Source organism: Carassius auratus, chromosome 26, assembly GCF_003368295.1.
Source record: "Carassius auratus strain Wakin chromosome 26, ASM336829v1, whole genome shotgun sequence".
Taxonomy (NCBI): domain Eukaryota; kingdom Metazoa; phylum Chordata; class Actinopteri; order Cypriniformes; family Cyprinidae; genus Carassius; species Carassius auratus.
Window position 1 is genome coordinate 2372288 of NC_039268.1, and position 13240 is coordinate 2385527.

Sequence of the window (13240 nt, forward strand, 5' to 3'; positions counted from 1 at the left end):
TCCTGTATGTATGTTTTCAGCTTAAACTTTTCCCTGGGTCATGAACAGGAAGCAATGCTTCACATACTTTGGCTTCTAAATGAATCTTTACCCATGATTAACACTGACTTGGATTTCAGCCGATCTGCGAGGGCCCTGTTTCGTAACATACATAGAAATATTTGAATGCATCATGGATGAATTTTGTGCACAACAAAATCCGATGCACTGGTATTGGGTTAACATCCAAGACAGTCTTTATTATCAGCATTAGATGTTTAATATCACGTTATGTGTAAAGGAAAAGTCCACGCAAAAAAAAAAAAAAAATGCTGACAATGTTCTTACCCTCAGGCCATCGAAGATGTCGTTTAGTTTCTTCATCAGAACAGATTTTGGAGAAATGTAGCATTGCATCACGTGCTCACCAGTGGATCCTCTGAAGTGAATGGGTGCCGTCAGAAGGAGAGTCCAAACAGCTGATAAACATCACAGTAACCCACAAGAGATACACACCAAACCAGACCAGCTCATCAAATTAATGTTGTCTGATGTGAAAAGCTTCGTTTTAGTAAGAAAACAATTCATAATTAATGCATTTTAAATATAAAACATCGCTTCCGGGTAAAACATGAGTCCATTACGAGACTTGCATTTCAGCAGGGATCAATGGATTGAAATGAAAAGCATCATATACATCACACAGCTTTTCACTAGGCATTAACTGATGGACTGGAGTGCTGTGCATTACTGTGATGTTTTTATCAGCTGTTTGGACTCTCATTCTGACGGCACCCATTCAATGCAAAGGATCCACTGGTGAGCAAGTGATGCAATGCTACATTTCTCCAAATCTGATGGAGAAACAAACTCATCTACATCAGTTCTGGGAGAACGTTTCCTATAATTGATGCAGATATGAGGAGAACAGATCTACACAGACATGACTGGCTCTTACCTCCGCATGCAGTCCAGAGCTCGCACAAAGTAATCTTTATTGAGCAGGTGCTCGTCCCGCAGCAGAGAGCACTGCTCCAGTGTCACTGACATGGACGTCCTGTCTTTGGCACTTTTACAGCTGGTGAAGCGGATACCGTTCATCCGGCGACAGATCTGAGGTGACACATGACAGATGGAATTGTTTGTACTTTCATTTCCTTTTTTTTTTTGAAGAGTAGAAAGTTCAAAAGAACACCATATCAATTAACATTTTCTGTAGCATTATAAAAGTATTTACTGTCACTTATGTCAGTTGTTGAATGACATTAAATGAAATTGACCCATATCTTACCCCAGTCATTTCAACAGTTGTGTGTATATTGGCCACACAAATAATAGTCATAAAAAATGCTACTTATTATAAGCCAGTAATTACTTTCTTGAAAACTCATGATTACAATCTCTTACTTGAAATGCTGACCCGTTACAGGACATTGATTTGAATGCTCTTTAAGTAACCAAATGTTGCACAAATGTTAGGTTACAGAGCAAACTGCACACATTCCTGCGGACTCCCTGACCTCAAACTCAGCCTCACCATTCCCGCTAGCCAAAGGATCTCCACATTCTTTCTCTTCTTGGTTACTACATTCTGGCCGAGGGTGTCGAGCAGTTCCTTAATGTCTGTCTGTGTCTGAAAACGTGGCAAGCCTTCGGAAAGAAGAGACGAGAAGAGCAGACGCTTGAGATGTCATGCATCAACGGGTTTTAAGAGGGCTTGTTTGTCCCCGTATCGACAAGACCTAAAGATGAGATTGAAAAGTCTGGGGACATGTTATTTTTCTGATAAACAGAGAGATGGAAAGAAGACAAGATGTGACACGATGCAATACAGCTTGGCTTTCGTCTGCTGGGAGCATTCATCATCCTGAGCCGTCACGCTCCACAGACGTGATTGACATATCAGAAAACAATACATTCCTGCACTCAAACCCTTTAAACATCAAACATCGAAAGTGTCAGAACAATTCCCATTGTCAGAAAAAAAACAAATCAGTCGACTGGAGTTAACTTTTTTCCCTGTTCGTTTTTTTGTGATAAATGTAGACTTCAATATGAAAATATATTACAACATTTTCATGATTTGATTTACGATGTGTGTGTGGTGTGTGTGTTTACACCGACACACTCAATTTTTCAAATTCAAATGCATTTACTTTAAATAATTTAACTGAAAAATATTTTGTAACATAATAAATATATTGTATACATTTTACTGTCTTTGATAAAAGTACCATTATAATAAAATGTAAATCTTTTATTTTATTTTACAGTTACAGTAGTTAATTTGAGTTTAAACATGACAGTCTCAGTATTATTATTTTTTTTATTATGGGTTCATCCTCTAAATTAAAATAAATAAATGAGAAACAGTAAGAATGTTGCAGAAATTGTTATTTACATTTATATATATATATATATATATATATATATATATATATATATATATATATATATATATATATATATATATACAGTCATGGCATAAAATATCAGCACCCTTGGGAAAATTTATCTGCATTGTTAATCCTTTTGATCTTTTATTTAAAAAAAATTAAAATTACAAAAATAGTACCTTCCATTGGATATTACAAATTTAAACTGGGGGAAAATATCATTGTGAAATGAATGTTTTTCTCAAATGGACACAATAATTGGCACACCCATACATTATTTTGAGTAAAATATTTCTAAAGTATATTCACTATTTTGAGTACTCCATGGAGATTATAAACATGAAATTATCCAGCCATGGCTTCCTGTTTCACAGAAATAAGTAGGAGGGAAAACAAAGGCCAAATTCCCTTAATCATCCATCACAATGAGAAAAACCAAAGAATGTATTTCTGAAGCGCAGCAAAAGATAATTGAGCTTCACATATTGGTGAAGTGGCTTTAAGAAAAGAGTTAGAGCAGTGAAAATTAGCATTTCCACCATCAAGGCAATAATTAAGAGTTTCCAACCAACAGAGAATGCTACGAATCTGTCTGGAAGAGCTGTGTCTATATCGTCCTAAAGTGTGGTGAGTGGCTAGAGACTCCCAAAATACCACAGCTGGAGAACTGCAGAAAATAGTGAGTCTTGAGGTCAGAAAACATAAAAAAATGGTCAACATGACCACATGGTATTTGGCAGGGTCTCAAGAAAAATTCTCCTAGCTCATTAAAACACAAACTAAAGCATATTCAGTTATCAGACATGACAGAAACTTTAAATGGGACTGGCTTCAATGGTCAGATGAAACTAAAAAAGAGCTTTATAGCAGCAAACACTCAAGATGGGTTTGGTGAACACCAGAAATAAAAAGATTTTTTTTTTTTTACTCAAGTGGAAGTACAAGTATCAGGTCAAAATCATACTTGAGTAAAAGTAAAAACGTACAACTTTAAATTGTACTCACATATTAAAAAGGTAGAAGTACTTTTTTTATGACAGACAATGCAGAAGAATGGTTAAAGGGAGAGAACGAAAAAATACAACCCAGTGGAACACCAAAAAAAAAAAAAAAAAAAAGATTAATAATAATAATAATAAGTAAAAATACAGCGAAAGGGATTTAAAGGAAACTCCATCATTTCCACCCTCATGCCATCGTATATGACTTTCATTTATCAGATGAACACAAACTTATCTTGTATAAGTTATATATATAATATATAATGCAAGTGTATGGGACATCCAGAAATGACACTTCAAAAACTAAACACAAAGAGAATATGACAGTAACTCATGCAACCCCTGTTAATGAACCACTGTCTTCTGAAGTGAAACGATCATACATCATCATGGTCGTGTTCCCTTCGTCTGGTTTCTGAAGTGTCCTGTCCCCTTGCATTATATGGACTAAAATCTTTGCTTGTGTTCAAGTGAAGAAAGAAAGTCATGAACATCTGGGATGACAGAGGGTCAGTTAATGGTTTCGGGTGAACTATCCCTTTGAAGAGCAAGATGTGATGGAGAGGCTAGAAATATACTCCAGACCGAATACAAGAATGTGTTGCATTAATGAGGAGAGTCCTAGAATTAAAACATACAACGTTAACGTTTTTAAAGGCCACTTTATTTGTGTTGTCTACTCAACAACACTGTCTAAAAGCACAATTAATGTTTTAAACGTTTAATGATTCATATAATTACATTGTAAATACAACTGATCCACCACCTGGTAAGAACATCACTAAACATGAATTACAATTAATTTAGCATATAATGTTTATCTAAACACTTTTTTTGGAGATTTGTAACATTTAATAAAAATAAAAAAATTCCACAAAAATATTAATTGTATTTAAATTTAAATATATTTTCATCTGTGTTGTATTCTGTCCATGGAGCGGACCCGACTCACATTTCACTGCGTGTTATATACGCTCTATTCATTTGTGTATGTGTTAATCCAAACACAAAACTCAAAACCTTTATTTATTTTATTTTTTTACAATGCAGATTAATTTTCACAGCCTTCTTTGATTATATTTCCCAAGGGTGCTGGTATTTTTGGCCATGACTGTACATATGTGCATTTTTAATATCTCTGTGTGTTGTTGTCTCTGGAAGCTTGTGACCCTAAAACAAATTCCTTGTGTGTGCATTGTGCAAAACATACTTGGCAATAAAGCTCTTTCTGGCTTCTGACTAAAGAAAGTCAGCTTTAATCATCTTTCACACAATGCTGTGTTGATACAGTAACCATTTTCTATATACATTGTTCCCAATGTTTGAATTAAAGTAACTGATGAATGATTAAATGCAATATAAAAAGCTCAGTTTCTCCAATGATGCACTTACATTCAGACGGCACCGTGCTGGTTAAGGATTTATAGTAGCCTTCTAGAATCTCAAAGTTCTTTTGGTTTATTCTCTCCTGTAAAGATATATCACCAAATCTGAGAGGGAGACACACAGAGAGCACAAGCATCATGTTCCAGCTCAGACATGCTTCACCGAGCATTTATGCTTGTAGGGATTGTGTTTCATTTGTATCAGTCGGTGCTTGTACCTCTCAGCGATGGTTTGTTGCTCGTTGATGCCCACGTTGAAGAGCACGGGGAGCACGCGTAGCGGCTTGCCCTGGCGCAGCTCATCCGGGAGCGCTTGGAAGGCATGATGTGGGAGAGGCACCTCGACAGTGTAATGGTCTCTAACACAAAAACAGGTTACATTTCTAAACCCTGTCAATACCAGCATGTTCATGCAGCTTCCTTGGCGAAATTCCTGAAACTCGTTTTAGAGCAACTGCACTCACAAAATGCTCACCAAGGCTGCATTTATTGGATCCAAAATACAGTAAAAACAGTAATGTTGTGAAAAATTATTACAATTTAAAATAACTGCTTTTTATGTTAATATCTGGTAAAATGTAATTTATTTCTGTGTTGTGTAAGCTGAATTTTCAGCATCATTACTCCAGTCTTCAGTGTCACATGATCCTTCAGAAATCATTATCATATGCTGATTTGCTGCTTAATAAACATTTCTTATTATTATCAATGTTGATTTACATTTTTGAGGAAACTGACACATTTGTAAAATTATAAATATATTTTGAGCAAGTTAATGCATTCATGCTGTATAAAAGTTCTTCAACAATAAATTTTATTAAAATGTTTATTTAAAAGTAATTTTAATAATATTATATAATATAATGAATATAAAAATTAAAAAAAAAATTAAACATAAAAAAGATGTAGATACTGTACATAACTGGGAAATGTGAGTAACTTAAATATATATTCCCATTACTTTTTTTATTTTATGTTTTTAATCATTTTTGTCTTTATTATATACTGTACACTCTCTGAAAAAAATGTACAAAAGCTGTCACTGGGGTGGTACCTCTTCAAAATTTACACTTTTGTAACTAAAGAGTCCATACTGGTACCTTAAAGATACTTATAAGTACCTAAAGTGTACACATTAGTACCTAAAAGGTACAAAAGATCACCTTTTGAAAAGGTACTACCCCAGTGACAGCTTTTGTACCTTTTTTTCTTAGAGTGTATATAATAAAGACAAAAATGTAGGACCGTAAAAAATTGACAGTAAGTGATGTGAGAGCTAGAAAGAGACAGAGGGTGTTTAGGATATGAATGTTCACTCATGTGTGTGTGTGTGTGTGTGAGGGGTCTCTCTCACCGTCTACCGCTGACAGAGGGCTGCAGGCTGACAGCTTCCTCAGACGCCGCCTCCGTGATCCTGAAGGTCACTCTGTGCAGGTCACTGATCCCCACCTCCATGTCCTCCAGCATCCCTATTTCCTCACCTGAGTGACAAACATCTGTGTTACTACAGCATATACATGCTTTCTACATGAGGAAATACTACAGACTTCTTCTGACTAAAAATAAAGATGCAATTCTGTTCCAAAACCTTCATTTCCATGCAATACAAACACCCAAATATATTCTGTACAAATGCATAAATGCATCTATTGTTTACAGTTGTACAGAGGTTGGATTGGGTTAGTGGGTTATATCATTTAGGAAAAAACAAAAACAATATTGTATTATCTTTATAATACATTTTATTTGATCTTTATGTAGTTTATATTCTCTGGGTTGTACATCAGTATAGTATAAGTTCTTCAGTGATCAGAACAAGCTGTGCTCTGTGAAAAAAAATAAAAATAATATTTAATCCGTCTAGCAGGACTACTTAAGAGCCCAGATGTTTGGTGTTTAAAAATAGTATTTAAGGATAATGATTACACAAGAAAGACGTGGGAAGACATTGGGAATGATAGGAACCACTGACTTCAGCAATGTGTAGGCGAACCTCACTCAAAAGCTGACCACAAAGACACCAATCATAAGTTGGCTGGGAAATTGAACACGTCACTATAGCATCTGGAAGATTTTTAGATTCAACTTTATTGTCATTATGCAGAGTACAAGTACAGAGCTAATGAAATGCAGTTAGCATCTAACCAGACGGGCAAGAATATAGTGTTTTATATACATAAAAGTGCAGAGTAAGTGAAGATATGATTTACAGAATGTACAGTGGAGTTGCTATATACAGTGTTAAGCAGAGTATGTACAGAATATAAATAGGAATGCAATGTAGGGATTATATGTACATTATGAACAGCAACAACGTAAATACAGTTGGATGAGTGTGCAATAGTAAATTAAAATGTATGCATTTTGCAGATGCTTTTATCCAAAGCGACTTGCATTCAGGCTTTAGTAACAATAGTATTGTTAAACAATGTATTCTATGCAAAGTATCAGTAGTGCAATGTTATTTTTATAGAAACAGTTTACTGTGCTATGTACGGTAACAACTTTAGATAGTTTACAGTGTGATAGCTTGAACAATGTGCAGTCTGTGCAAAATATGAGTAGTGCAAATACATGTATGTAAAGTACTGTGACCAGTGCAGTAATAAAGCAGGTTGCAGGTTAGATTGGTGGTGTAGCGTTCAGAAGTGTCACAGCCTCGGGGAAGAAGCTCTTCCTGAGCCTACTAGTGTGAGAGCGTAGGCTCCTGTAACGCTTGCCGGATGGAAGGAGGGTGAAGAGTCCATGGTTAGGGTGAGAGGCATCTTTGATGATGTTTCTTGCCCTGCCCAGGCAGTGCTTATAATAAATGTTCTCGATGGAAGTTAACTGGGTGCCGGTGATCCGTTGAACAGTTTTCACCACCCGCTGGAGTGCTTTGCTGTCAGATGTGGAGAAATTGCTGCACCACGCTGAGCTGCAGTTTGTGAGAATTTTCTCAATGGTACACTGGTAGAATTCTACAAGGATCCTGGGACTCAGGTGAACTTTCTTAAGGCCCCGTAAGAAGTAAAAGCACTGCTGTGCCTTTTTGACCACAGTAGAGGTGTAAAGGGACCAGATGAGGTCATCTGAGATGTGGATGCCAAGGAACTTGAAACTCGACACACACTCCACTACAGCTCCAGTGATGTAGATGGGTGTGTGTGTGCATGACTCCTAGTCTGCCTGAAGTCCACAATGATCTCCTTAGCCTTCTGGGTGTTTAGTTCCAGATTGTTGGTGGCACAGCACACAGCCAGATGCTGCACCTGTTGGCTGACTCATGCTTGATCAGATCTACCACCATGATGTCATCTGCGAATTTGATAATGGCGTTGGAGCCATAAACACAGTAATGGGTGAATAGGGAATACAGAAGAGGGCTCAGTACGCAGCCCTGTGGAACCCCGGTGTTCAGGGTGATGATGGAGGATGAGAGGTTATCTAACTTAACAGATCCAGTTGTAAATGGATTTCAGATCTCAGTCAGATGTCAGTCTTGTAGATTAGCTTGGAGGGGATTACACTGTGTACTGAAATCAATTAACAGCATTCTCATGTGTTTTGACTGTACAGGTGGGTGAGGGCAGAGTGATGGCCATAGAGATGGCATCCTCCGTTGATCTACTGCGGCTAAAGGCAAATTGGAAAGGGTCAAGTGTAGCAGGGAGTGCTTCGGAACTGGCACAGTGGTATAGGTTTTGAAACTAGTGGGAACAGATGCCTGGGCCAGGGACATGTTGAAAATGTGCGCGAAGACCTCAGCCATTTGCTCCGCACAGGCTTTAAGCACATGACCATATTTTCCATCAGGGCCAACTGCCTTCCGTGCATTCACCTTACGCAGAGTGGAGTAAACATCTGAGGTGGAGAGTGTGAGATGCAGTTCATTGGGTTAATGCTCAGCTTTGAGGGAGATCTCCTTATTATTTTGATCAAAACGAGCATAAAAGTGAAGCTTGTCAGAGAGGGAGGCAAAGCTGGAGGGATGCACAATGTTTGATGCCATGATCGACCAGTTATGCTCACATAAAAATGACTGGTTCATAAAAATATTGTCTTGAACTTCAAGGTTATAGTGTTATATTTAACTGAAATTAAAACGAAGTAAAAAAAAAAAAATAATAAAAAAATAAATATATATTATTTATAATATTTCTAACTTTTATTTTCAACGCTAAAATAACTATGAAATAAAAATTAATAAAAACCACAAAGGAATAATAACAAAAAAAACTGAACTATAATGTGAAATAAAATAGAAAATATAAAGGAAAAAAAACAATTTCAAAATGTTAACTACAATTAAACCGCCTAACTACCCTGTTTAACCAGGAATGTTGATTGCAAAACACGATGTACCTCACTCTCTTAAGGCAAAGTTATTATATCATAACCAACCCAATTCTCTAACATTACCTCGGAACACAGGTGACACAGTAATCTCCCCACTGGCACAGATTAACTTTCTCCCAGAGAAGCAAACAATCGCAGTCATTCATGAGTCATTCAAACACACTTCATTAAACAAAAACAAAAACAACAGCCTCCAGCTCTTCACACTGCAGGAACAGTGAACTGAGGTCAAACCTGTATCGTGTTAAGATGCATGTTCAAGCACTTGACTGTAATCTGCGATCTAAGGCACGCGCAAACTGAAGGACTGTTTATTTCAAAGTTTGGTTGCTGCGGGAAACAGCCATACAGCAATCATACGCAGAGAACAAGTGCAAAATAAAGCATTACGTCACTCGAGGCTGAATTACTACATAGTAAATGTCTTCTGGCCCAGATCCAGGCCAAACAACCACTTTTACCTTGTCCAAAGTGTCGAATCTCAGCCAGTTAATCACCCTTAACTGGCCCTAATCTGGGCCAAAACAGGTTTAAATATTGGTGCTAATTCTCAGCCTTAAGTAAACCAAAATCCCCAAATCTGAGACACAACTGAGCATTATATAGCCCAGACCTTAATATTTCATATTATTGCATTGTGTATTACTATAATCACTTTTATTCATTTTGTGACATGCTTTGGTGCCAGAGAGCAACATAGTGTTGGCCCAGATCCGGCCCACATCTGGCCAATGTGAAATCCATGCGGGCCAGATGTGGGCCAAAACTGCTTTACACACAATGTAAACACAAACTATGCCAATAAAGTATATTAAACTGAATATAAAATCAGACTTAAAATCCACAAATCATGTGCATTAAAAAATGTGCTGCATTGATTTTTCTATTTATTTTTATAAAGAACATATCAACTAGTAAAGAGTGTGTCTACGTAACAGATAGACACATGTAACTTAATCATAAACTCTGTCAAGGCATGCATATCTCATTCAATGAGCGTTTGATGTCGCTGCCATAAAACTTTTTGTAGAACTTCTTAACCGCAAATTTTTGTCTATGACAGCATCCTAATAAAAAATTATGTGCCCCATTCTAAACCAAATAAATATTACATGATAATGGTTAAATGATCTCTCTCTCCCTTTTCCTGTAAGTTAAGAATTCTAAGATTATTTGTACCAAGAATAATAATATAAAATGTAATAAGATTATAATTAAGTGCAGTTTAATGCAGTTGAATGATTTGCTTAACTTTGAAATGATAATGTTTCATTCTGTTTTAACTTGCTATTTCAAATACTAACAATACCACACTTCATTAAAATGTATGTGATCATCAGCACTTATTTGCATCGTAATTCATTGTAAAAGATGCATTTTTAGCAATCTCAGGAAGTTCTGTAATGGGCAAACAAAGTTAAATCTTTTTTTTTTATTATTATTATTATTCTTATTTTTCTTACTCAAATTATTCTTATTGTATTTTTCTAGTGCTCAAATAAATCATTTATATAATGTCTAAGTTTCTGTCTAGTGTCTTATAATTGAAAAAAAAATCTATGCAGTGGTATGTTTACTGACTAAATAGTTTGTAGAAGCCTTCAATACTATTGGGAAATATATTTTCTTATATTTGGGGGGTGGGGGGGGGTGTAGACATAGTCTCATAAAAATATTTGCAGGAGTCTCATTTTTCATTATATTTTATTCAGATTTGAAATAGAAACTCATGAGACATGTGGCTTTCAACCCATTACTTTTCTAGATTTCTCCAGGACTCATTCATGTATTTTTATATCAAATAAAAAAATATTTAAGAGTGGTAAAAAAAATTCAAGGCACTTCAGTGTCTATAACTTTTAATATTTTTGAGCATTATCAAATCTGGTTGATGAAAAGTGAAGCCCAAAGGGTCTTCTTTCTAAAGACACCACAAGTATGTTTGTAACACACTGAAGTAGGAAACTATTAAAATTATAAGTTTGGTAGAGCACTTTCATCTGTGAGTCCCATAATGGGGGTGCTGGCTAACAGGTTAATCATTATCATGCAATATTGGATTTATCTTGTTTATCATGGGTCACATAATATGCTGCCAGATCTTAGTCTGATTTGGGCCACATATCACTGGACTGATCTGGGCTACACTCCTCCCAACAACAATCGGCCCGGATATTGTTTGCCTGATCCTCGCCGTGCCGTCATTCCCACACATGGCCCAGCTCTGGCTGAAAGGGTACATGGAGGTCAGCAGTGCCAGCTTGAGGCCACATTTGGGCCAAGTCTGTTTGTTATATGGGTTACTGTCATTTTAGTACATGTACGGAGTGCCAAAACAGTAGTAAGCTAATAACGCACAGTCTTGAGTGGATTATTGTTTTTATAACACAGTTTTAACAGTTCTATACATGTCCACTGAAGACAATGCGAAACCAGACTTCATTTGTCCCAAAGGAAAGCATATTTACACTGAATTGTTCCCTATCCCATATGCAGTGCACTTCACCATATAGAAAGCAGTAATTCTGTGAACAATCAACTGATTTTAGCTACAACTTCAATTTGGCTTTATAGTGTAGGAGAGGGGACACTTCAGATACTAGAGAGCATTTGACTGGACAAAGTTTGTAGAGGAGCTGAAGTGCTCAATGTAACTACAGAAGAGTCAAGTTTTAAATAGGAAACAAATAGAAATTTCCTATGTTTTGAAACATTTTTGAGTGAGATGCAACAGTCTAATCAGAATCAATGATCTATGTTAAGCTAAGCCAAAAGTGCTACCGCCTGACCTGGAGATCAGCTGAATGGATTCAAAAACGGTAAAACTCAATTGTTTAACTTTAGGGAAGTTGAAAAATGAGCCTATTTTTAAAAATAGTGGAGTGTTCCTTTAAGTAGGAGCTACGCTGCCCTGATCCGGAGTGCAGCCGTACTGATGATTAGCTGGTCCATGTTTATAACACTGTATCAGGACTGACTTGTACTGAGAATTCAAATGGTGCATTTGCTGTTGGCACTTCTGGTATCAAACTACTGTATATCGATATAAACGTTTTGCCTCATATCGAATCAATTCATGAAAAAAATATCTATATTTTGTACAAACTTGATATACCAAGCTAGCACTTATTTCCTAATGACTTGGTTGTTCTCGTCTTCTTCCATGCATTGACAGACTCTGGCGGTCTGAAACAGTGAAATAGGATGCTGGTTACGGGAGTAAATGTAATTTTATGAATGGTAGAACTAATTTATGAAAACTAGAAACTAATACGGAAAGGCTTACGTATCGCAGCTCTCACTAGGAGAGGGATATGTGCAGAACAATACTCGGCCGTGTGTGAAAGGAAGTCCAATGCTTATAAAGCGTGTCTGATGATTGTGCTGTGTGTGTGTAATTGGTGGCAGCTGTGTGTGATTGTTTTCAGGTGAATGTGATTGGTGCAGTGGAGCATGGGAAATGTAGTCCAGAGGGTACTGTGTAGTGTGAGAGTCTGTGTTGTGGATGATGACCTCTGGTGGTGAATTAACGGAAGTTCAGTGACTGGATCATGACAACCTGAGTCTCTGAACATTTGGATTGAGAATGACTATGAGACCGACCGTGATGCTGTTAGGAGCTGATATAACTTCCGGCAGGTCATCGCTCAAAGTCACGTGTGACTGAATTAATATGAGATTCTGGATGTGATGTGTAAAACGCGACTCCTTCCACCATGTATTTCTCTGGTGGTCTTCCACCATTCATAGAACCATGTTTACTCCAGTAACCAGCGTTTTACAGCATCTAGCAGGTTATGTTGGTGTGATTGTGTATTTGATAGAGGATACTCACTGTATGTACTCAGCAGGCTCTCAAACTGGGCCACCAACCCGACGGCATGCAGCTGTCTGAGAAAGCCCTTATCCTCCAAACCAGCATATAATCGCATGACAAATCCACACGCCAGTGCAGCCAGCTGCAGATACACAACAAACATATCTTCAGAAATGCCTTAAGCTTAAAAAAACAACTTGATGAACTATATCAATGCTGAGAAATTGATGTAAACACAGTTTGGAATAGTTTTTTTACCAAGGTGAAAACTATTTTTTTCAAAACACACTTAACTAAACTAAAGGCCATAGAGTTTGTGTCTGA

The 13240-nt window shown here is 36.9% G+C and overlaps 1 protein-coding gene across 2 annotated transcripts in view; it reads right to left on the reverse strand.

The window, feature by feature from the left end:
* Positions 1-933: 933 nt before the first annotated feature.
* Positions 934-13240, reverse strand: part of LOC113044069 (type II inositol 3,4-bisphosphate 4-phosphatase-like) — a 99803-nt gene continuing 87496 nt past the window's right edge. For both annotated transcript variants that reach the window (XM_026203663.1, XM_026203662.1), the window contains exons 13-18: positions 12935-13058; positions 6116-6242; positions 4980-5120; positions 4769-4866; positions 1517-1629; positions 934-1092 (exon numbers count right to left, since the gene is read on the reverse strand). In XM_026203663.1, coding sequence (XP_026059448.1) covers positions 934-1092; positions 1517-1629; positions 4769-4866; positions 4980-5120; positions 6116-6242; positions 12935-13058 — 762 coding nt within the window. The remainder of the gene's footprint in view (positions 1093-1516; positions 1630-4768; positions 4867-4979; positions 5121-6115; positions 6243-12934; positions 13059-13240) is intronic.